Source organism: Xenopus laevis, chromosome 2L (assembly GCF_017654675.1).
Source record: "Xenopus laevis strain J_2021 chromosome 2L, Xenopus_laevis_v10.1, whole genome shotgun sequence".
NCBI classification, from domain to species: domain Eukaryota; kingdom Metazoa; phylum Chordata; class Amphibia; order Anura; family Pipidae; genus Xenopus; species Xenopus laevis.
Genome location: NC_054373.1, coordinates 12163298 through 12188454, shown reverse-complemented (window position 1 = coordinate 12188454; position 25157 = coordinate 12163298). Strand labels below are relative to the sequence as shown.

Here is a 25157-nt window from a genome sequence, read left to right as displayed (position 1 = left end):
TTTGTATGTAAATAGTTTTTTCTATTTCTAAATAGCTTTTCTATTTCCAGCCAGAGGAATTATGAGGAACGAGAACAATGACAAAGTGCATGTTGGGAAAAGAAACCTACGTGCTGAAAAACGCATGCTGGCGGCCGCGTGTGGTATATGCGAGATAAATGACGCATATACGTTTTTAAGGCTGGTGATGTAATTACGTTGCATATTGATGATCATTCCGGCTCCATTTTGCATGTAAATAGTTTTTCTATTTCTAAATAGCTTTTCTATTTTCTATTTCCAGCCAGCGGAATTATGGGGAATGAGAACAATGAGAAGTACATGTTGGGAAAAGAAACCTACATGTTGAAGAAACGCATGAAAAACGCATGTTGTCTGTCGCGTGTGGTTTCAGTGGAGCATTTACGCTCGACTGAGCTTTTTTACAAAACACAACGTAAAAACACCATGTCTAGCCGTGCCCTAAATCTGTTTTTATCATAACATAGCCATTAATACTCCTTGAGAGATGGGCAAGGTCCTATATGGTTTCTTGCATATGTAACGTATATACCCATTTATCATACAGTTCTGCAGAATATGCAGCCATTTTATAAATGTAACCTCTTGTATCGGTTATTTGCTGTTTTTTTGTATGTTTTTTGTATGTTTAACGTTTCTACCCACTTATTCTCTGAAGAATATGTTGGTATTTTATCAATACATATTTTTAATAATACTTTCCTAAAATATGCCGGCACTCACAAAAAAAATGTTCACTTGCCTGGGTGCAAGGCCACACCGATGCTATACATAAAGAAAAAAAGGTTCCCACTCACAGATCTTAAAATAATAATCTTTCAAAGTTTTTTTAGTTCATTATAAGGAGACTAACGTTTTGGCTAGCAATCTGATTGCTAGCCGAAATGTTAGTCGCCCAGTAATTAACTAAAAAAACTGTAAAAAAAAACTCTTGTCCTGTGAATGCGGACATTTTTCCTATATTATTAATAATAATAATAAATTCCCAGTTTATAGCTCCAGCTCACTCTATGTAATATAGTGAATAAAGTACCCCCTTTTGTAAAATATAAGGATATTATAAGTTACCGAGGAGTTTCATGACCATATTAAAACACGAGGACGAAGGCCGAGTGTTTTTATACAGGTCATGAAACTCCGAGGTAACTTCTAATATCCTCATATTTTGCAACTGGGGGTAGTTTATTTATTATAATACACAAGTTTCGGTGAGTCATGTGACAGAAATGACATCAGAACTCACCGTTTATAACTGATGACATCAGAACTCACCGTTTATAAGGATATCATTTACAGGATATTCATGGCTTTTGTGTATTATATAGTAATACAACCAGGCAACCTATCAAACATATTAATGTACATAAATGGTACATTCATAATGCCTCCCACCTTCTAGATTCTGCATCACCCTTATTGGACGAAAGGAGCATTATTAAATCTGAATTTCCCTCCCAGTACACCGGTGTAAGGAACTCTTCCATATTTAAAAAGCAAAGCAGGTAGCATGGGGAACATTAACATATTAAATAAAGGACAATACCACAATAAATTGGAACTACTGCCACAAATCTACAAACCTCCCTAAAATGCTTCTCCACCGGCAATAATTGAAATCACCAGTGGTAAAACCTACATGACGAAAAAGTTGCCCGGAGTTGCCTTGCGAGATTTTGGTAAAACAAAGCACCGTGTAGGTTTTACCACCAGTGATTTCAATAATTGCCGGTGAAGAAGCATTTTAGGGAGATTTGGTCGCCCGCAGTAGCTCCAATAATCACTCTGTCGGACAGTGCCCTAACAATATATCCAGGTTAGTATCACTGTCACGTACATATTGAAGGATGACTCTTGAAACCCAAGCCGATTCCTTCATTAGCTACTCGCTATTTATTTTTTCCTTTTTTACAACTTTACTTTATAGATGAATAGTAAATGCAGTGAATAGAAAATGTAATCCACTAATAAGTATTATAAATCAGTGCCAATTTGGTTACCAATGAATGGGTAATGGAACTAGTAGTCCTTTGGCATCTTTATTGAGAACAAGGCTTTTCCAGCTGCCCTCCAAGTGATCTTTATAACCCCCAGTCATAGGGCTCATCATTATAATATAATCTGGTCTTTATACGTCGTTTATGTTGGATAATTGGGAAACCATATGCAAACATCACTAAAGTCATCATTATTAAATTACACAAGGTTGCAAGGCAATGATACAGCTGGATCATGAGCAAGGCTTCTCTTTGCCAACACTAACACTGGTATCATATCTATAATGGTGGTTTAAAGGAAAACTATACCCCCCAAACAATGTAGGTCTCTATAAAAAGATATTGCATAAAACAGCTCATATGTAAAATCCTGCTTCATGTAAATAAACCATTTTCATAATAATATACTTTTCTAGTAGTATGTGCCATTGGGTAATCATAAATAGAACATTGCCATTTTAAAAAATAAGGGCCACCCCCTGGGATCGTAGGATTCACTGTACTCACAAACATACCAACAAACCATACATGTTAGGTCACATGAGCCAATTAACAGACAGTGTTGTGTCTTTTGCTTCCACACTTCTTCCTGTTACAGTTAGAGCTGCAGTATTTCTGGTCAGCTGATCTCTGAGGCAGCACAGAGACCATCACGAAATGGTGGTCAAGGCAAGAGATGTAAAAGGGCAATATTTACTTAAATATATATTCCAGTTTGGTAAGATTCTTTAATATGCCACTTAATATGATATGAACTATCTGTTGCTTAAGTGTTGATTTTGGGGGTATAGTTTTCCTTTAAAGGAGAAGGAAAGGTCCAATCCATGGGGGGTGCCAAATGTTAGGGCACCTACCTAGATTTGTAATAATTTACCCCAGGCTGGTGGTCCTGTTAGTAGAAAACTGCACCAGCCCAGAGTACTTAGGAGTAAGAGATCCTCTTCTTTCCTTCTTCTTTCTTCAAGAAGAAAGAAGAGAGAAAAAGGCAACATTTTTGTTAAAGTCTGTCATTTAACGCTACTGCGCATGTGCACCCACATGAAGAAAGAAGGGAGGAAGAGAATCGCTCATTCGCATTTACCCCGGGCTGTTGCGGTTTTCTGCTAACTGGAGCACCGGACCAGGTAAGTAATTACGATCCTTGGGGGGTGTCCTAACATTTGTCACCTCCCACCGATATGACCTTTCCTTCTCTTTTAAAATACAATTTGGGGGATTTCTGAGCCAAGTAGTATTGCCTTGGGTGCCAACACTACTTGGCCTGGCTCTGCAGAAATGTTATTATGGCATATTACTGCATTAAAATATAGTACTAAACCCTTGAGGAACCCTAAGCAGTAGATGTCCTCATTATGGGCCTGATTCAAAAGCTTATATAACTCTAGAGAGTCAGAGATGAGAAAACCCAGAATGAGAAAAACCCATCTCACTGTTTAACGTGTGAAAACTCTATTGAAGTCCATGGGAAAAAACTGGAACTGAATTAGGAGAAAAATTAGAATTTTTGAATTGAGTCACGTAGTATGGCCAACTGTAGGAACTATTATATTAATGAATAAATGGGCAATGGTATCCGCTCATAAATGAGTTCTATTTTGCCTGCAAATATAAAAGCACTGCATACCAAATATGCAACACAATAGCATGTGGAAATCAATGAAAGGTAGAAATGTGGTATATTTTCATTTTATACTTTGTATAAATCTCAATATATTTAAAAAAAAAACCTTTAAATCCCTAAAGAGGCTAGAGGCCAAATGCTAACCTTGCGAGTCTTGGCTGCCTGCACTACATGGCATTACAGCAGTTGATTAGTGGCTCATTATTCTGTTTAAATTAAACTCCTTCTCCAATCCTGACATATCATATTCAATGTACTCAGCTTGTAAAGGTATCTATTGTAATGCACCAGCATAAACAATAAAGAAAAAAAGGAAATTACTGTGGTTTAACCCTGAGGTAGTCATCGCCTGCAACACCCCTCTCTGTGCATCAGAAATTGGCAGAGTATCCTGTGCAAGAAAAATGGGTTGTTTAACATGATAAATTAAATGAGTAATTGTGACATCAACTGCATCAGTCACAGCTCGTTGCCGCAAGCTGCGACTTTCAATAAGCATTTTAGTGGAGGATATAAAGCAGCAGATGAATTTGTATGATCACTTCAGAAGGCATGTGTGTTGCCAATAACAATTGGAAACCAGCATTTTTGTGCACAATAACCCTATAAAATACAGGATTTTAACTAGCAGCAACTTGATGAGACAACAATGCCACCTGCCCGTCAGACAGAAGCATTGCCCACAATTAGGGGAGGAGTTGATATATCTGCGAGGTCACCAAAGTAGCAAATTTGTCTTGGATTTGGTCACCCATGTGTTGGGTCCAAAATTTGCTGATCATACAAAGGGGCCTACGGAGCCCTGTCCAACAGGGACCACATCAGTATGTTGATGTGCTCCTCATCCAATAGGAATTTCAAACCTGCTCAATTAATGATGTCACTGGGCCATGCCGAAAGACAGGATGTAAGGCGTCCTGGCTGTCCTCCGCGCATCCAAGATGGCGGCACCCAGAAGAGGCCATGCGGCCGTCGGATGCCAGTGTTATTAACGCTGGCACATCCTTTTGACGCTGGCGTCCAAAACGTGCAGGCGCCGGCGCGCATTCTGGCGCACCTCCTATGACGTCATCTGGCACGTTTTGCCGCGAAATCCTGCCTATTTAAAGATGCCAGAAGGTTCTCTCAGCGCCCAAGTATAGGTTCTTCTATCTAGAGTTCCTGAGTGTTTTCTACTATTGATTCTTGATTCTCGACCTTTGTCTGAAACCTCGACCTCGATATCTCGCTGTCTGGACCGACATTTATCTGAAACCTCGACCACGATATCTTGCTGCCTGGACCAACCTTTGCCTGAACTGACGATTCTTCTGCCTAATCCTTTGTACCACGAACTGTGTTTGCCTAGTTGCTTCCTCCTTGGTCCGCACTCCAAACTGTGCCTTCGGGCCCTGACACAGGATAAGCTCAGGAGCACATGATATCTCTAGCACAATGCTGAATGGCATGAAATTAAAGTCCACTGTCGCCAATGGTGCTTCTGCTTCCTCAGCAGCCTGATCTTCTGGTTTTGACTATTGGTCTTTACTGTCCATTCCCTGCCCTGACTTGGGCTATGTACCTGTTTAACCCTGTTGTGCCTTGTTATGGTCTTTTGCCTGCCTCTTTACCTTGAGTAGTTACCTGCCTGTTCGAGTTATAAAGTATGTATCCTGTTTTCAACTACCTGTCCTCCCCACGCCACAACTCGGGCCTCCTCTTTTACTCCCACTTCCGACTTTGGGGCACAGAAAGAAGATATAATTAACTATGTATCGCAGTATGTGCCATTATAAAAGTGATGGCGCAAAACTATAGGTTGAGACAATGTTGGTGGAGCCAAAAAATTTGTGGGTCCCAGTGAACTCTAAGGGGCAGAGTTACTAAAGGGGGAAGTTGCCTTCGCTAGCGAAAATTCGCAAAAACGGGAACATTTTTGCTCAAGTGCTACTCCGTGAATTCATGTGCGAACTTTCCAATACGTTACCCTTTTCGACCGAGTCTGTTTTGCCAGGTTATACCTGGCGAATTGATAAGATGAAGCTACATCCTCAACAATCTTTTGTCAGTGACATCATATCCTGTATGCCAAAAAAGTCATTAAAAAAAAAAGACAAAAGCTGGTGTTTTATCCTATTTTAATGTGGGATTATGTTTAAAAGTTATAGCTGTTAAATATATACTAACGTTTCGGCCTCTCAGAGGCCTTTCTCAGAAAGGTCTCTGAGAGGCCGAAACGTTAGTCTTTTTTTAATAAACCATATTTGATTTTTAAGACCTGAGAGTGCGGACCTTCTTTGTTGAATTGTAATTCTAAATATTTTGGACACTGCACCAAGGCACCTTTACACCATGTTACGTGAGTGCTGACTTCTCCACGGATCGTTATTATATATATATTTTTTTTTTTTAACCATTTGAAGCTCATGCCACATTTGTTTTAGGGTGCGCTCATGTCTAGGGCATTTATTTGCTTTTATTTTGTCTTTATTTTGCTTCCTTGGACATTTTAATAAGTGGCCACTTCCAGCCATTTCATCATCACTAATAAAGACATATATATGACCTATATGTACCCGCCTTATTTAAATTGAAGTAAGTGTAAGTGTGTTAAAGTTTCGCTAGGAAGAAAGTAATGCTAGCGAAAATTCACTTAGAAATGACGTGCAAAAAAATTTACCAGCATTCGTCAGCCGAGACGAAACTTGACTGGGGGCAGCTAGAAACTGACAATATGTCTAGCCCCATGTCAGATTTCAAAATTGAATATAACAAAATCTGTTTGCTCTTTTGAAAAATGGATTTCAGTGCAGAATTCTGCTGGAGCAGCACTATTAACTGATGCGTTTTGAAAAAAACATGTTTTCCCATGACAGTATCCCTTTAAATTCACAGAGTGAGGCCATTTTAAATAGTACTGATTCACTGGATGTCATGTTTGCAGAGACAAAGAACAGTATGAAAACTTCTACCTGTAGAAATAAAATGCATACCGATAAACAAGGGTCTCTTTTCCAAAATAACCAACACCAAAAAGTTTTGCTGCACCTTATAGAAAAACAAAATGCCCCCCAACTAAATGTCTCTTCCCAAATGTAAAGAAAACAACTTTTGTTAATTTTCCACTTAAAATAACATAAAAACAAGACTTTCGAATATTTCTACAGAGAGAGGTGGGGAGAGGAGAATGCTGTTTTATAGCAATCCCGCAGGCTCCCAAACCGAGCGCGGAAATATAGTGTTCCTTTTACAATTAAAAGGACACTTGAGCCCGAACGATACGAGGTGTTATGACTGAAAACTTCTTGTGAATACAAAATAAGATTGTTAAAATATTTGCACTCCTGGCATAATTGGAGGAAAATTAGGCCACAGTGAGTTGGAAAAACAAAAGTAAAAGATTCCTATATTTCCAATGCGTTTACAAGGGGTCAGTGTCACCGAATTCTGTTCAGGGAGCTGCATTTGAACACAATCATTTGATTATCTGCAAACAAAATTAACCTGTGGCCTTTGACTCCTGGCAGATGAAAAGTCGAATCCAAATTAACCTGTTTCAGATGAAATGATTTACTCAGTACTCCCGAACCGGTGACCTTGACTACTTAAATCAAGGCATTTTCCAGATTTTCCGAGCACAAAATAGGTCTTAAAGCAAGTCTGCACTGTTTTAGGAACTGGCTATTAGAATAATATTTATAGATGGGCTGGGATCTTCCACCGCTCTCTCAGAAAAACGAGAATATATATATTTATTTAGGAAATGTTTAACTAGGGATAGATTGCAATTATTCTTGTTTTAAAGTACACCTTGGGTATACACTCAACGTAGGGTATAAAATGCTTGAAGTACATTGTGGAAAATAATGTACCCCCTATTGTTACATTTATCCAGTGTTCCCGTTAATATTTTTAGATTTTAAAGCAGAGAGTACATTATTGCTAGTAATATACAGGTGTTAATGGCTCAAGTGATATCTCGAAGCACCAATTATAACTGATGACATCACTAATCACAATTTATATATAGGGAATAATGTAGCCTATGCTGTAACTTATTATAATATTATAAGTCACAGAGGAGTTTAAGAACACGTACAGATCATGGAACTCCAAGGTTACTACCAATATCCTCCTGTTTTGCTATGTATGCTATTCTTTATGATACACAAGTTTCAAAGAGTCATGTGACACAAATTACATCACTAAACACCAATTATATCTGATGACATCACTACGCACCGTTTATAAGGATATAATTTAAAGGATATTCATGGCTCGAGTATTAATGTGCATAGTCTTTGTAATTAAACTATGATGGCTTCTGGCCCCCATCCCCTAGAGCAGTGATCCTCAAACAGTAGCTCGTGAGCAACATGTTTCTCACTAACCCCTTGGATATTGCTCCCAGTGGCCTCAAAGCAGGAGCTTATTTTTTAATTTCAGGCTTGGAGGCAAGTTTTGGTTGTATAAAAACCAGGTGTACTGCCAAACAGAACCTCATTTTAGGTTGACAATCCACATAGGGGCTACCAAATGGCCAATCACAGCACTTATTTGGCACCTCAAGAACATTTTTCATGCTTGTGTTGCTCCCCAAGTCGTTTTACTTCTGAATGTTGCTCACCAGTTCAAAAGGTTGGGGACCCTAACATAGAGTATATATGGGTCATCTGCAGAATTTTTTGCCATCAGTTGGCACCTTGTTCAAAAAACAATAAATATTATAAACTGTGCTAGAAAGTTCTACTTCTCTCTGTCACTACACATTTTCAGGGAATTGAGAAGTTTGGTTATTCAGGGACTGAAAATAGCAAATTAAGATTCCACAAAACAAACAGGGCACTGGATTATTGGTGGAAAGATTGGGGAACAAGAGGGCAAGATGCAAGAGGCTGGTGACAGGAGACCAAAATGGAGACAGTTAGACAGAAGGGTAAGATAGAGACAGTAATTGTTCAGATGTTGTGGAAGGACAAGTTCACTAACAGGTTATGGCTCATGGGAACTGTAGTATCCACAACTGATGGACCATTTTATTTTTACAAGGAATTGTCCTTCAGCTTTCTCCAGGCCCTGTCACATGTAAAGCCCTGGGTTCATGGAACAGACAGGGCCATTCAGAGAACCTGCTAAAACCATGAGAGAATGTACAGAACTTTCTAAAGTAATCGTTTTGGAGGAGCATAAGCCCCATCCCCATAGATGATTCTTTCTGGTATCTGGTATGGGCAATAAGGCTTTGCACAAGAAGTGTTACCGTAGCTACAGATGGGCTGATATTTAGGGTATTCTCACTAGCGAAGCCCCGTTTTCTCCTGTTAGGGTTAGTGTTGTAAGCAATGCATTGGACTGCGATGCCACCTGAGGGCGACTGTTTGAAAACACTGTAGCCAGGGTTCGACACTGTACAGTACTTGGGGTAAAACATCATTGTAGTTGAGATGTCAACCTCCTGGAAGCCATTTCTAGGAGTTTGGGCCATGACCACATTACGCTCCGCCAAGGTCCTGACCTTGCCCAGTGATGTCCTGACCTTGAGCCCGCTCCATCCTGTCTAGGAGGGTTGACAGAGGACACTGTATTCTATGTATTTTCAAACTTCTGCCATAAAGCAGGACAGGATTGCTGGTTTTGATGCCAGAAAGGAAACATTGACAGTCACAAATGACTCAGGAAATACTTTTATCCCAAGCAAGCACAAATTATGAATTTAACTTTTTTGGGAAGAAATGCCTCGCAACTCTACTTGGTACAGTACTGGTCATTGTTTTCAAGCACGAAGAGGCGATACTGACCCTAAAAAACTACTTTTTGAAATATGAATGAACATTAAAAGTTACCTATAGGTCATGTTGGTTGTTTTTTGCTGAGAGGTTTGTTTTTGTAAGCAAGTTCTCAAAGCTGACTGTTTTGCCAACCTGACTGTCCCATCTCAGCCTGTCAGTTAGAGATTCTAATGCTAACGGACTCCTGCTGCACAAATATGGCAGCCCCCTCATACAGGAACATGGGGCATCAGACAGGTAATCATCATCATCATCATCATTTATGTATATAGCGCTGTCAAGATACGCAGTGCTATGCAGGTAATGTAAAAGCATTGTGCAAATACTTTATGGCAAAGTTATAAGTTGCTTTCAAAGGCAATATTATGATAGATGACAGAATGCTGATAACAGAATCCCTTTACGTGCTTGTATTTATACATATATATATATATATATATATATATATATATATATATATATATATATATATATATATATATATATATATATATATACACACACACAGTACTATATGCTCTCTGTACTTATTGCAATCCTACAGCTTTTAGGCAGATCATTTATAAAAACAGAAAATAGCAGGGGTCCAGGCATAAAGCATTGAGGAACACCACGTGTTGGATGTAGTAGGAGGCTAGAACAGCTGGACACTGATATAGAGACATATTGAGACCAATCTGGCAAGTCGAAATGGAACCAGCTTATTGCTTTGGGTCAGATTCCACCGTTTTTCAGCTGAATCAGCAGGGAGTGCTACGATCAAATGTATCAAATGCCTTTGCATAGTCAAGAGAAATTGCTCCTGTAAATAGTGCGTGTTCCATACTGCGCTGAAAGTATTTATACACTCGCAACCTTTAATCATAATACTTACAGATTTTGTTGTGAGAATATTTTCCGAAGCCTTTTCATATTGGGCAAAATGTTACGGATTTTTCTTTTTTTAAATTTTGTAGGAATTCCCCCTTTTTAATTTAATTTTCCCTTACGTTTACAGCCTTGTTTCTGAATTGTTGACCAACTTCAATTCCAAATATCAGAATGGAAATTTCTAGTGATGGGTGAATCTGGCCCGTTTTGCTTCGCCGCAAATTTGCAAAACTGAAAATTCGACCAAAATGCATTGAAGACTATGGGCGAAAAAATTGTCACTAAGACTAAGGGGCGATTCACTAACTTCAAGTGAAGGATTCGAAGGTAAAAAACTTCGAATTTCAAAGTTTTTTTTGGGCTACTTCGACCATCGAATGGGCTACTTCAACCTTCGACTACGACTTCGAATCGAACTATTCGAAGTAAAAATCGTTCGACTATTCGACCATTCGATAGTCGAAGTACTGTCTCTTTAAAAAAAACTTCGACCCCCTAGTTCACCATCTAAAAGCTACCGAAGTCGATGTTAGCCTATGGGGAAGGTCCCCATAGGCTTGGCTAACTTTTTTTGATTGAAGGATATTCCTTCGATCGTTGGATTAAAATCCTTCGAATCGTTCGATTCGAAGGATTTTATCGTTCGATCGAAGGAATTATCCTTCGATCGAACTATCTGCGCTAAATCCTTCGATTTCGATAGTCAAAGGATTTTAATTCCTAGTCGAATATCGAGGGTTAATTAACCCTCGATATTCGACCCTTAGTGAATCGCGCCCCATAGTGCTACAAATTGCACAGTTTTTGATGCGCAACAAATTATTTCACCCATTAGAGTCTATGGGTGTAATTTTTGCTGCAAAATCTGGCGAGAAATTTCACTCATTACTAGAAATTTCCCCAAAATAGAAAATGTTACCAAACCCTCACTATGATTCTAAAAATTCCATATGAATAGAAAGTGGGTGAGTTTTTATGTGGCGACCTCTAATCTCACATTTTGATAAATCTGCCCCTAGGTGTAATTGTTACATGTCAATATGGAAGATAAAGAGAGAGCAAGAATATAAATATGTAATAGACATAGAAGGAAAATAGAATCCTGCCATCACAACAAATATATTTTCTATTTGCTATGGATACAGTACGCGGCAGCTTGCATTTAGCAGTTCAAATTTCACACCAGAGAAGCAGAAATCACAACCAAATGCTCGAGGCTCACCTTCTGGCTTGATCTGTTTATTTTAGGGGGGCACCAAATCCAGGATTCAACCTTTTTCAGCAGGATTCAGCCAAATCCTCATGCCTGGCCGATCCGAATCCTAATTTGCATATGCAAAGTAGGGGCAGGAAGGGAAACCACATAACTTTTTGACCAAAAACAAAGCAGTAAAAAATGTTTTTTCCACTTTTTCCCTTCCTGTCCCTAATTTGCATATGCAAATTAGGAATCAGATTCAGTTTGGTATATGGCCGAATCTTTGACCGAATCCCAAATAGTGGATTCGGTGCATCCCTAGTTTAAAACCCCCACCTCCAGGTACAATCAAGCATGTTCAAAATCATAATCTGTCAATGCACCATGTTGGCCAGTGCATGAAGAATTGGTAAATGAGATGAGCTACATCACTTCCTGCTGTTCCATATATTCGGAATGTCAGCCCAAATAAACAGAACAAGAGAAATGTGGCTATAACGTGAATGGTCTCTTATATGGTATCTGTGATTTTGGACAACAGGCTAATCAGTATTATTATACCGCACCAGACTGGCCTGACAAGGGGAATGAAGTTAAAATACAGAAATGCCTGGAATTTTGTCTGAAAAGTTGAAAACCCAGTGGCTGGCAGTGGGTGTTAGTGTAGCGTAATCCAAGATGGCCGCACCTTGAGGTCGCTCCTCACCAGAGCATTCTAAACTGTCTTAATTATCACTACTCAGCGACCTTAAGGGTAAGGCCAGACGAGGAGATTCGGGGAGATTTTGTCGCCTGGCGACTTATCGCCACGTCTTTTGCGCCACTATCTCCCCGAACTGCCTCAGCGTTTTTTCCCCATAGGCTAGAATGAAAAGTCGCCTGGGCTAATGCACACGCGGCGATGCGTTTTCAATAGTCGCCCAAAGTTGCCTCACTGAGGCAACTTTGGGCGACTATTGAAAACGCATCGCCGCGTGTGCATTAGCGCAGGCGTTTTTGCTCTGTAGCCTATGGGGAAAAGACGCTGAGGCAGTTCGGGGAGGTAGTCGCGCAAAAGACGTGGCGATAAGTCGCCAGGCGACAAAATCTCCCCGAATCTCCTCGTCTGGCCTTACCCTTAGGGGGTTTCAATTGTCGTCTGACCTTCTTAAACCACGGCAACCCTCTTTTAGGCACGTCGGAGGTGTAAGAGTGAACAGAAAGGACCTGATCTGCCACCCTGATCTGACCAGAAAGTAGTGTCGCAGCTTTATTAACTAGACTTCAAGGCCCAGACACCGAACCAAAAGCTTCTCAAGATGACTCATGGCTTGTGCCTAGCTCCAAACCCAATTCCACTCACTCTCTGCCTCAGTAAGAAGGAGATGTTGCCCTGATTGAAAATTGAAAAGTTGACAAATCTATTTAGATGCTTGAAAGAAGTCATTGATATGAGGTGCTGCACATTCCATACATAAAGTCAAGTGTAGGGGTGTAATGCCTAAGGAGGCACACAATATTTCAAATTGCAAAATATAAATAACTAGATATTTTTATGTAAAACCAAAATCTTATGTTTATACCATCCCCAATGTGTCTGCCCTGACTGCATGGCGGTGCTAGCATTTACACTTCTATGGAACGTGCTCGTGTTAATTTCATTCCCTTATACCACAAGATAAAATTTTATGGCAACTAAAACTGGTATTATGTTAAACTCAGTCATCGATTCATCATCACTGAACGGAATGAGGAGGGGGTTCATTCCAAGTACCCCTAAAGTCACAGGCCACAGGCAGTGCTGGAAGTGTAGGAACCGCTCCAAACAAAGCCTAGGCCCGTGCTGACTGTCAGGAATATATAGATGGAAATCAGCGCGGGGCAAGGGGGAGAAGTAGGATGGAACTAATTTAATGGCTGAGTGACCTCACAGTGGAGGAACAGCCGGAGCCTAATAAGGCTTTCTGTGTATACGCATCCACCCTCCCTGGTAACGTTGCCAGTCAAGGCTCAGGCTCAAACAACAGGTGGAAGCTATTAGGCCTGTCATAAAGTTTGAAAAATTGATTCTCGGCGCAGGCTGACTAGATTGAATTTGACAGTGTTGTCCTAAAGATTCAGGGAGGGGGGTGGAAATCTACGGTTTAATTTGGAATCCCTTGATTATTCATTAGATCTCCAGATGGCCTGTGTTGATGTTTTACATATTAATATATATATGTTGTATTATTGTTGGCGTGCAGAGCCTTGTTCTGTGGTTAGCATGTGCATGGGTAGTTCTGCATCGGTATTATCACTGCTGGCTCAACACATGGAAAGGAAAATGAGAGACAAAATGTACAGCGTTCCTTATTTCAGAAAAATGATGGGTGCTTCAGTTGTGCATTTATATACACATGATCTCCAACCTGTAGCTCTCTAGCTATTGCTTAACTGCCACCCTGCACCCAAGTGGCAACCAACTAACTCCCACAAAGTCTCAAAGTAACATCATTTTTTCTACAATGTCTACAATAATAATATATTTCTTTGGAGCCACAGGTCTTCACTGCTAAAGGGTTTTGGTTCAATGAAGTGCGGGCAGGGACCCACAGGTCAGGCAGGTTCGGACGGACATTCACACAAGATTACTGGGTCACAGGTGGATTAAGACTGAGCTCTTCATTTCGCCCTCCCTGCCCGCAACCTTACTCTGCCCAATTTCCACCTCCGTCAGATTTTATTTATAGGCGTGTGCATGCCCCACCCTGCCCCATTCATTATGTCAAAGATGGGTTGGATGCGGGCAGGTTAGGGTTGGGTGTGGGTCAATTTTTTGCGGGCCCCCCCATCCCTGCTGTGGTTGCCCAGGGTTAGTAAAGAAGAATAAAACATAATAGGTCACTTAAAGGGATTCTGTCATGATTTTTATGGTGTAGTTTTTATTTTTAAATGACACTGTTTACACTGCAAATAATTCACTCTACAATCTAAAATTTCATTCCTGAACCAGCAAATGTATTTTTTTAGTTGTAATATTGGTGTGTAGGTGCATCTCAGGTCATTTTGCCTGGTCATGTGCTTTCAGAAAGAGTCAGTACTTTAGGATGGAACTGCTTTCTGACAGGCTGTTGTTTCTCCTACTCAATGTAACTGAATGTGTTGCAGTGAGACTTGAATTTTTACTATTGATCTTAGATCTACCAGGCAGCTGTTATCTTGTGTTAGGGAGCTGTTATCTGGTTACCTTCCCGTTGTTCGGCTGCTGGAGGGGGGGGGGGAGTGCAGGGGTGATATCACTCCAACTTGCAGTACTGCAGTAAAAAGTGACTGAAGTTTATCAGAGCACAAGTCACATGACTGGGGGATCCTGGGAAACGAACAAAATGTCTAGCCCCATGTCAGATTTCAAAATTAAATATAAAAAAATCTGTTTGCCCTTTTGAGAAACGGATTCAGTGCAGAATTCTGCTGGAGCAGCACTATTAACTGATGCTTTTGAAAAAAACATATTTACCCGTGACAGTATCCCTTTAAGACCTTGAGAGGGGGTGCAAGAGTGCGCCCCTTAGTTCTAATTTACACAGCATTTGTGTCCACATACTTGCTGCTTATTGCATGGAACACTGGATCAAAAATCTGGCGCTTCCTTCCAAGAGTCGAGTCACTCTCCAGGAGGCACACTCTAGTCTTGTCCTTACTGCCTGCTTTAGTCCATACGAACAGATTCGGGGAGATTTAGTCGCCTGGCGACTAATCGCCTCTTCTTCTGGGCGACAATCTCCCTGAACTGCCTTCACGTGTCTTCCCGTCCGTTATGATGAAAAGTCACCAGCGCTAAAACACACGCAGCAATTCATTTTCCGAATTCGCCTGAGGTTTCCTCGTGAGGCACGCAAAGGCAGTTTGGGGAGATTGTCGCCCAGAAGAAGAGGCGATTAGTCTCCCCGAATCTGCTCGTGTGGACTGACCCTTAGAGCACCTCCAACAATGTCTCTTGAATTGAGCACTGCATAGCACAGGCAGCACTTAGTTCAGGGCACAATCCGCAGGTCTCTACGTTTCGAAATGACTTGCAGCTAGTGATGGGCGAATCTGTGCTTCGCCAAAAAACGGATTTTTCGTTGCGAATTTTCGCCACAGTTTTGCAAATTAGTGTCTGCCGAATTAATTTGTCCATCACTACTTGCAGCTATTTTCACAATACCCCACGCAATGGCCAAAGTGCAAAACATGTCCAACTATAGCCTTTTCTTGCACTTTGCCTTTTTTTTGGCATTGTAAATGACCCCCAATTTGTAGCATTTCTATCTATGCTTCAGTTCTCCTTTACAAGAAATCATCTGTTTAAGACACAGTCACCAAAAAGCCTGAAATACAGAGAGCAATCATTGCAATGTTGTATACAAAATCAGTACCATGGAGTTAGAAGCTTCTTTGCCAAAAATAAAAGAGGGTCCTGATTTTATTCCCAGCTGCGCTCAAAGAAAAGTGCAAGGAATGTGGCGTTTGTTTTAAAATAATATTCATAGGATTAAACAAGCACGAATCCCACAAAAGCTCCCCAATTAGAGGACTAAAGGTTTCCTCACACGAATGCAAAACAAAAATAGCCAAGTAGACAGAGCATATTGCCCTGGAATAAGTCAGTAGGCTTTATAAAAGGAGGCATTGGTATTATAAGAGCTGGTATGCAGGGCATGCATTTTAGGTTCCATGGACCTCATCCACATGACACACTCTCATCCAATTGGTGCCACTATACTTGCTTAGACTTTATACTGGCTGTATTGACTGACAAAAGATGGCCAAAAGATATAGAACTTATGCTGTATGAGTAGCCACACGTGGTTTGGCTACCTTACTACTTTTTCATCCATTTGGGTCAACAATGGGATCACCAGAAAGTAATAAGAAGAAACATGGCTCCTCTTCACTTCCTCTTTGCCAATAAGCCACTGGACAACATGGTGCATCAGCAGATAGAATTTTCAGACCTGTCCAATCAACCAACCAACTGATATCCATAATACAGAGAGAATGGTCCAAATAGTCAGGTCAGCATACAAATATCAACTGTCATGTGAAACTATTTGCTGAATATGTTTACAGCTTTAGCAGTAAAGGCCCAACCAAAGACCAATGCATTTCCATGGAGCATGCAGGATATTGAGGTGGTTGTGCGATGCCCTTGTTGCACACTATGAGCAGATGCAGCTACACAGATCTGTGTAGCTGCATCTGAGGAAAGGAGGTTTCTTTATTATTTATTTTTATCTAGCCTATGCTGAGGTTGGTTAAGGCTACAACAATCAAATGGGCACTTACCCTTCCAGGAGATTGAACGTTGTGGTTGTAACTTCAGCAAAGAGCACAATTTTGCCAAGCTTTTCTGTGCAGAGGCTTTCATTGTACCTCTCTACACTGAATTCTTCACACAAAAAGCTTTTTGGGTCGGTAAAAAGAGGTGCCAAGGATGGGCTTACATCTATGTCAGGCTGGAGTGATGGGTAGACTTTCAGAGACATCTTGGCAGACTTTATCAACCCATTGCTGTCTGTGCACGTTTTGAGCCACTGGAGAACATCAGCATGAAGACTCTATATTGGAAAAGAATAAGAAATGTAACTGGACATAGCACATAGTAACTTTATATTCTTGACTTCTATATATCTCAGTGAACACACATGAATGGCCCAGTAGCTGATCTAAGTGCCACCCATACTATTCTTGATTGGTTGATGATAGACATTAGTATGTGCTTGTGACTGATATTCCATTACAGGGGTTGATAAAAGCTCAACTCAGGCTTTCCAGACCAATTTGTCAAATTGCTGGCCCTTAAATGGGGCCAGCTTGGCTGATTGATATTTGTCCAAAAATCAGTGAAATACAAGTATGGGCCAGTTTTAAAAACCTTGTAGAACACACATCAATGCACTGTATGGCCCTTGTGTGATATGTCTCTATAGGCTACTATATGATCTGATTGTTGTTTGGGTGCTCAAATCAGGCAAAGATCTGCTTGCTTGGTGACCTAGAATTCCGATCTGGACAAACTATACTTCCTGGAAGCTGAAAATATGACTTAAATTGGAGCTCTCTAGATATGATTAGGTTTCATGTTTCTTTAATCTGCCATTAAACTCAATGATTGTTTTAGGGGTTTCAAAGATATTGCCGTTTTGAACTCTATTTAGCATTGCTCGATAATTTGGTAAGCTATCGAGTTCAATAAAGCACTTAGAGGGAAACTAATTGAAACCATTACACAATCAGTAGTTACAAAAGGCATAAAATCTCCAAAAAGGAAATAATTTCCATGATGAGGTCCAATTGCAAGAAAACATGGTAATTACATGCTCTGTCCACTCTAGACGAGGAATAATTACATATCACTGTAGGGAATTGTAGGGAAAAACCTCAGCACAACACCAAGGAGGTTATTTATTAAAGTCAGAATGCAAAAAACTTTTAACTTTTTTACTATAAAATCTGAATTGTAAGTGGAAAAAATTCCTCAAATTTTTCAGGATTTATTATACTCGAGGATGGAAAAAGTCATAATCTGAAAATCCGGCATCTCAGACCTGCCGGGGTTGTATGGGAGAAGTCCCGAAGAAATCCTGATCTGCGCTGGGGTTCGTTCAATAATCTGAAGAATTAGTGGGTTTTCAGGCAAAAATCTGGAAATTTTGTACGTTTTGAATTTTTGTACGATTTTCATGATTATTTTGTGTTTCCCGCACTGGAATTTTTTCGGGAAAAGTGATTGATAAATAAGGGGAAATAACCCGAGCAGATTTGGTCAGTTTTGATAAATAACTTCCTAAGTATTCAAATTCAAGTCTGCAAATTTATTTTTAAAATGACCATTGTCAAAAGCATGACCCTAAAGGTGCCCATAGACGTAACAATTACCATTTTCCAAGAAAGATTGTTAGTTTCAATACACACTCGTAGAACTGAATTGTCAGATATACAGGAAGAATCAATAGAACTCTACCTGTATCTCACGATTCAGCATTCAGAACAATGGCCGATGTTCGGGTGCATTCAAAGGCGCCCAATCAAAATATTCCAACCAGCCCGTTCGAGGAGCCGACTGATATCCAAGTCTTCTGCCGATATTGGTTGGTTTGTCTCCCACCATACACGCACTGAATATCGTACGAAAATTTATTTCGTACAATATTATCGATGTGTCTATGGCCGCATTAAGTCCCGTGGCACGTGGTGTGGAAATAATTACAAATCGGCCCTGTTCCATGTGGACTTTTCAAATGTCTAAGGGGAAATGGTTGATACATTATTCATGGCACTCCAGCACTTGTAACCATAGTAAAGGAGCCCTTCCATCTTGTAAATAAATAATGGTGTCACCAACTGTACACACGAGAATTCATGTTGACAAACATGTTTTTATATGAAGCTTTCCCTTTAAGGCCCAGAAGAAAATGTGCTATTTGATTTGAGTGTATTTTAGGAAAGTTGAATGTGTAGAAATGTAATCACCTCTGCAGTTGTACCAAACCCTTGCTTGACAAATAACCTAAACATCTCATTAAAATCTTAACCTTTCAGGGGAGTAAAATAGCCATAATTATATTTGTATAAATATGCCCTCAAATTGGGGAGGCTGTAGATGTGTTAGCAATAAAGGGATGTTAACGGTAGGTAAAGAATTATGCTCGGTCCCATGGGTGGATACATTATTTTCTGGGCAAATTAGAGAGCCATGCTCCAGACGCTCTTCAGGCCCGACATTATTTAAAATTCCATTTTTTTTTTTTGCTCTTATTTTGGATTTCCAGACTTGTACAGATTAGAGTGTAATACTGAAAATAAAACAGGGCTTTGGCTAACACTGATTTTTAATGCATGCCTTGGTGTAGGGTTTCATTCGGAGGAGAGGGCAGAATGTTGGCCAGGTCTACATGCGAGGGGTTATACTAGACCGACAATGCAGTAGCAAGTAAAATTTGGTACTAATTTGTGCAGATAATATTTCAAATATATTTTGGGCGAAAATTATGGACTTTAAGGTTGAAAAGTTTAACGTTATAGCCAAAAAACGTATTATCGTTACAAGGAAAATATACAGAATTTGGGTTTACTTTATTTTTCATCAAATGGTCATAGGTTATTCTATACACATAGACGGGCATAAGTATTTGTAACGGGAAGATGCAAGTCAAATGGTGAAGAGTAGGAAAGGGGTGTCTGCTGCCAACAGGTAAAAGGTGGTACTACAAGTCACCCAGTAATCTCCAAGAAATGTCAGGCCCACTTTTTTAACTAAAATTGCATGCGATATTGTTGTAAAAATATTTCCAAATTACAATTGGATTTTAGGGGTCATTCACTGTACCTAAAAAAAATGTATCTGCAAAAATGCCATCAGTCTGAAGAACAAACCTTAAGGGGCACTACTGATACAGGGATGGGATATTAGTTGAAGTTACTGCATGCATTCACACACACACACCTTTTTCACAAACTTGTAAGGAACCAAGACATTAGGACTTGTTTCTCAAGCGTATTTTACAAGATCTCACTTGCTTCTGGTCTGTACTAACATTGACCTAACACTGACCCAAACAAACGGTTGTTAGAAGAAAAAGTGAACTACTCTGGTCTGTACTAACATCGACCCAAACAACGATTTGTAAGAAGAACAAGTGAAATACTCTAGTCTGCACCAAGATTGACCTTACTGTACATTGACCCAAACAAAGGTTTGTAAGAAGGACAAGTGAAATACTCGGGCTGTACCAACATTGATTTTACACTGACCCAAACGAAAGGTTTTAAGAAGAACGTGATATACTCTGGTCTATACCAACATTGATCTCACACTGACCCAAACGAAAGGTTTGTAAGAAGAACAAGTGAAATACTCTGGTCTATACCAACATTGATCTCACATTGACCCAAATGAAGGGCTGTAAGAAGAAAAAGTGGAATTTGATGTCTCATCTTAGAAAGGTTCTTCTGAAATCCCATTCCGCATAGAAGAAGAGAGACCTCAATGAGGGGCAGAAGCCATTGGTGTGTGCTTGGAATAAGAAGTCCTCTCCTGCCTCACCAGATCTGTAAGCACAAATGCCTCTCCCCTCAGGGTTTGAAAAGCACTGTTTTATGCCAACCTGATCCATCAACAGTAACAGCAATTTACTCTGGTCCATGATGACCAGGATTGACTGGGTTCTTAACCATTGACACAGTAGGTGATTTAAAAAAAGAGATATAACAAGTGGTGGCCCTATTTAGTAGCCAGGGGAATAACTACAGAGGAAGCAGACAATGCACTGCAGGGGGCCCAGGAGGTACAGGGGGCCCATGAAGACCTAGTTAATGAGCAATTTCAAGATATATATTGGTAAAACAGGTCAACCTCTGGATATGTTGAGGGCCCTAAAATGTATTTGTTGTGGGGCCCAGAAACTTCTAGTTACACTAGAAGTATGGAAGCACATCTCAACATTTGGCGTTCAGGCCAACAGCTAAATGTGGTGCTTATCTGAATTTCCACAATACCTAATGTGTTCTTAAAACCATCTCCCCCAAACTCTACCCAAACTTGCCCCATTCAGACACTGATCAGGAAGTATATGGCGTTGGTTCCATAAACAGGCCAGCTGAATGACACTAGAAAAAACAGAATATTCCCAATGAAGCATGAAGTATGGCAGATCCTAACTCTACCACTAAACTAGTCATCTTCTTACCCTACCCTTACCAACTTATTATTATGCTCTTTTCACAAGCAAGATTACAGATTGTGACATCCAGGGCCACCATCAGGCGAAGTCCTAAATAGCCAAAGCCAAAGTCCCGAAGCTGTGAAAAGACCCGAAGTCACGAAAGGAGGCGAAGTTGAAGTCTTGAAGCCACAAGTTCAATTCCTCTGGACACCAATTTGTGTTTTTTTTTTTTTTTTTTTTAATCCCCTGGCCACTAATGTATTATTTTAATACTCTATAGGCCTCTGCCACCAATGATTTTTCTTAAATATATTCTTTGGGGCCCCAATTTTTTTTAACTTGTAAGGGGGCCCTGGCGCCAATGTTTTTTTTAAAAAAAACTTTTATGGGGGGCCCTGGCACCATTTTTTTTTAAAAAAATTTATAGGGGGCCCTGGTCCCTAATAGCTTTTTATAACTTGTGTATGTGGGGGGGGGGGTTACCTTTTTTAGCACTGATGTCTGTGTGGTCTTTTAACTGTGATGTGGAATGGGCGAGATCCGGGGCGGGGCCTGGTGGCCAGGGCCCAGGGGGACCCGAAAATGTTCTTGTACGGGGCCCTCTGATTTCTAACTGCGGCCCTGGTGACATCAGTATTAAACAGAACAATGATCTTTGTTGTAGAACCATAAAGCTACATAAGCTCCTTCACATTGCACTTTTTATTCTACCAATTTATAGGGTGGCCCAACAAATGATCTATCATTAGCCTTTTATAGAACTGCTCCCATGCAAACGCTACTCCACTCTTCTGGGCCAAGTCTTCTTCTGTAATGAATGTAAGGCAAGAACAAATTCCTCTCTCCCCTGTCTCCTCTTAAATCTTAATTCTCCCAGCGCCTCACTCTGTGTGTATCTTTCCAGCAAGACCAATTTGTAAGCCATTTCATTTTATACCTTTCTAAATAAAGATGCTGAGCCAGAATAAACTTTAGATTTAGATTTTTATAGTTACTGCTACGGTTAGAGGCCAAAACTACTCGAGATGCCGAGCGAGAAAAAAAAAGAAATTAGATTCTGCGACAGTACATAAGCGGGTATAGACTTCCTCTAGGCAATTGCACTAGAGTAAATACAAAATGTAAAGCACAACATTAAATATAGCAATGGTTTTTATTGTAGCTTAGGGGTTTTCCGCAATTTGGATCGTCATACCTTAAGGCTACTTAAAACAAATAAGCATTAAATGAACCCAACAGGATTGTTTTGCCACCAATAAGGATTTATGCAGCTTAGTTACCATCAAGTACAAGGTACTGTTTTATTATTACAGAGAAGCCACAAATAATAAGAAATATTTTCTTTAAATGGGCTCTATGTGAATAGCCTCCCATGTAATTGGGAGTTTTCTGAATATCAGATTTCAGGATCTTGTCCTTCCTCTCTAAAAGTATTGGAGTTCTCTTTAGCTCTATGTTGCTCTTTATACTAAAGGGTCTGAGTAATTTGCACTGTAAAATATATATACAGTATATACTCTGTTTATATAATATGTCTACATACATATATAGTAGGGATGCACCAAATTCACTTTTTTGGGATTCAGCCCCTGAATCTTTCATGAAAGATTTGGCAGAATACCGAACCAAATCCAAATTAATATATGCAAATTACGGACAGGAAGGGAAAAAACCCTTCCCGCCCCTAATTTGCATATGGAATTTGGTTCGGCCAAGCATGAGGATTCGGCGAATCCTGGCCGAATCCCGAACCAAATCCTGGATTCACACATCCCTAATATATAGACAATGACAGATATAAATGACTGTGGTTATAAGGGCTGAAGTTGAGTTGGTAGGTGATATCAATATTGAACCCAGTTGGGAATATCCTATTTGTTGCCGTATAAAAATCTGGAATACTGAACTGATGAAGCCGCAGTGGGTGTATTATTAATATCAGGGGACTCGTTGGGCAAAGTGGAAACAATTGAAGATGATATTGCTCTCTGAAGTTAAAGGGGTGGTTCACCTTTAAGTTAACTTTTAGTATGTTATAGAATGGCCAATTCTAAGCAACATTTTAAATGAGTCATCAGTTTTTCTTTTTCAAAGTTTTTTTAATTATTTGCCTTCTTCTGACTCTTTCCAACTTTCAAATGGGGGTCACTGACCCCATCTAAAAAACAAATGTTGTATAAGGTTACAAATGTATTGTTCTTGCTACTTTTTATTACTTATCTTTCTATTCACTCCCTCTCCTGTTCATATTCCAGTCTCTTATTCATATCAGTGCAGGGTGGCTAGGGGAATTTGGAAATTTGAAATTTTTAAACTGGAGAGCTGCTGAATAAAAAGCTAAATAACTCAAAAACCACAAATAAAAAAAAAAATTAAAAACCAATTGAAAATTGTCTCAGAATATCACTCTCTACATCATACTAAAAGTTAACTTAAAATCGGGATGCACCAAATCCACTATTTTGGATTTGGCCGAAACCCCGAATACCAAACCCGAATCCTATTTTGAATATGCAAATTCCGTGGAAAGGGGAAAACATTTTTTACTTCCTTGTTTTGTTATAAAAAGTCACCAGATTTCCCTCCCCGCCCCTAATTTCATAGGATTCGGTTCGGCCAGGAAGAAGGATTCGGCCGAATCCTGCTGAAAAAGGTCAAATCCTGCCCGAATCCCAAACCGAATCCTGTATTCGTTGCATCCCTAATTTAAAAGTAAACAACCCATTGAAATATCTGTATCACTCCTTACTACAGGCTCAGGTTCATGAGGGCTCCTACTTTGCCTATTCTGTAGCAAGACAGGGTCATTTCTTGTTGACATGAGAAACAGAAGACCCCCATCCCCTTTAAATTCTCTTACAGCTCTGCATGACATAAGTTATAGAACACAATTCTCTTTTCTGTTATATTGATAAGAGGTGACTAAACCCCCTGAAGTCATGTAATGCTGGCTGCTTAATTCTTCTCTTGATAAATACTTTCCAACAAACCTGCTCTTCATTTCAGGGCCTTGTTAATGATGTACTTGGTCAGTATGCGCGGGGTTTATAATCACCATTCCTGTGGTTAAATATTAAACAACTGGTTTAGAGGCTACCAAAATAACGGATATAGTGTTAGTTAACTCAATATTCTCCTTTGGAGTGACCCCTCTTACATTTTGGTAGTCTATAAATTTCAATGTGTCCTTACTGCTTTAGGAATGTAACAAGCTCCGGTTATTTGGGTTCCTTTCCTAGAGTTCGCAGCATCAAAAGTAGGGATGTACCGAATCCAGGATTCGGTTCGGGATTCTGCCTTTTTCAGCAGGATTCGTTTTCGGACAAATCCTTCTGCACGGCCGAACCAAATCCAAATTTGCATATGCAAATTATGGACGGGGAGGAAAATCACTTGACTTTTTGTCAGGAAACAAAAAATGTTTTCCCCTTCCCACCCCTAATTTGGAGTCAGATTCGATTCGGTATTTGGCCGAATGTTTCAAGAAGGATTCGGGGGTTCGCCTGAATTCAAAATAGTGGATTCAGTGCATCGCTAATCAAAAGTCAGCACCTTAAAACCTCTGTATTAGGGTAGAACTACACGGACGACTTAGGTGCGATGCGCAAAAACGCAGGCGTCAAGTCGCATGCAACAGAAATAAGGTAAGAGATGGAAATGTCGGATGAAGTCGCAGCGTTCATCCAACACGACTGTCTGATGCAGACGTAGCGTGCAGCGTCTACATCCGACAGTCGTGGTGCGTCCAAAGAATGACGCGACACACATCGCTTACCTTATTTCCATCGTATCCGACTTGACGCCTGCGTTTTGCGCATCGCCCATGCAAAAAAAAGCTGTGCAATAAAAGTCTTTTTCAAATTAAAGATAAAACCTTAATTCCTTTTGCTAGTAAAGCATCCATACCTGTTAAAAACACATTTAAAGGTCATAGCTGTCAATCATATATTGCCCGCCCCTTCTCTATCTACGTCATAGAGGTGGGGCTAATTACATTCACTTTCCATTCTGCACTTTTTA

At 40.0% G+C, this 25157-nt stretch overlaps 1 protein-coding gene across 2 annotated transcripts in view; it reads right to left on the bottom strand.

Annotated features, from left to right (window-relative positions):
* hlcs.L (holocarboxylase synthetase (biotin-(proprionyl-CoA-carboxylase (ATP-hydrolysing)) ligase) L homeolog) overlaps nucleotides 1-25157 on the bottom strand; it is a 125437-nt gene that overhangs the window by 57743 nt on the left and 42537 nt on the right. For both annotated transcript variants that reach the window (XM_018245902.2, XM_041581548.1), the window contains exon 7: nucleotides 16759-17030. In XM_018245902.2, the coding sequence (XP_018101391.1) occupies nucleotides 16759-17030 (272 nt within the window). The remainder of the gene's footprint in view (nucleotides 1-16758; nucleotides 17031-25157) is intronic.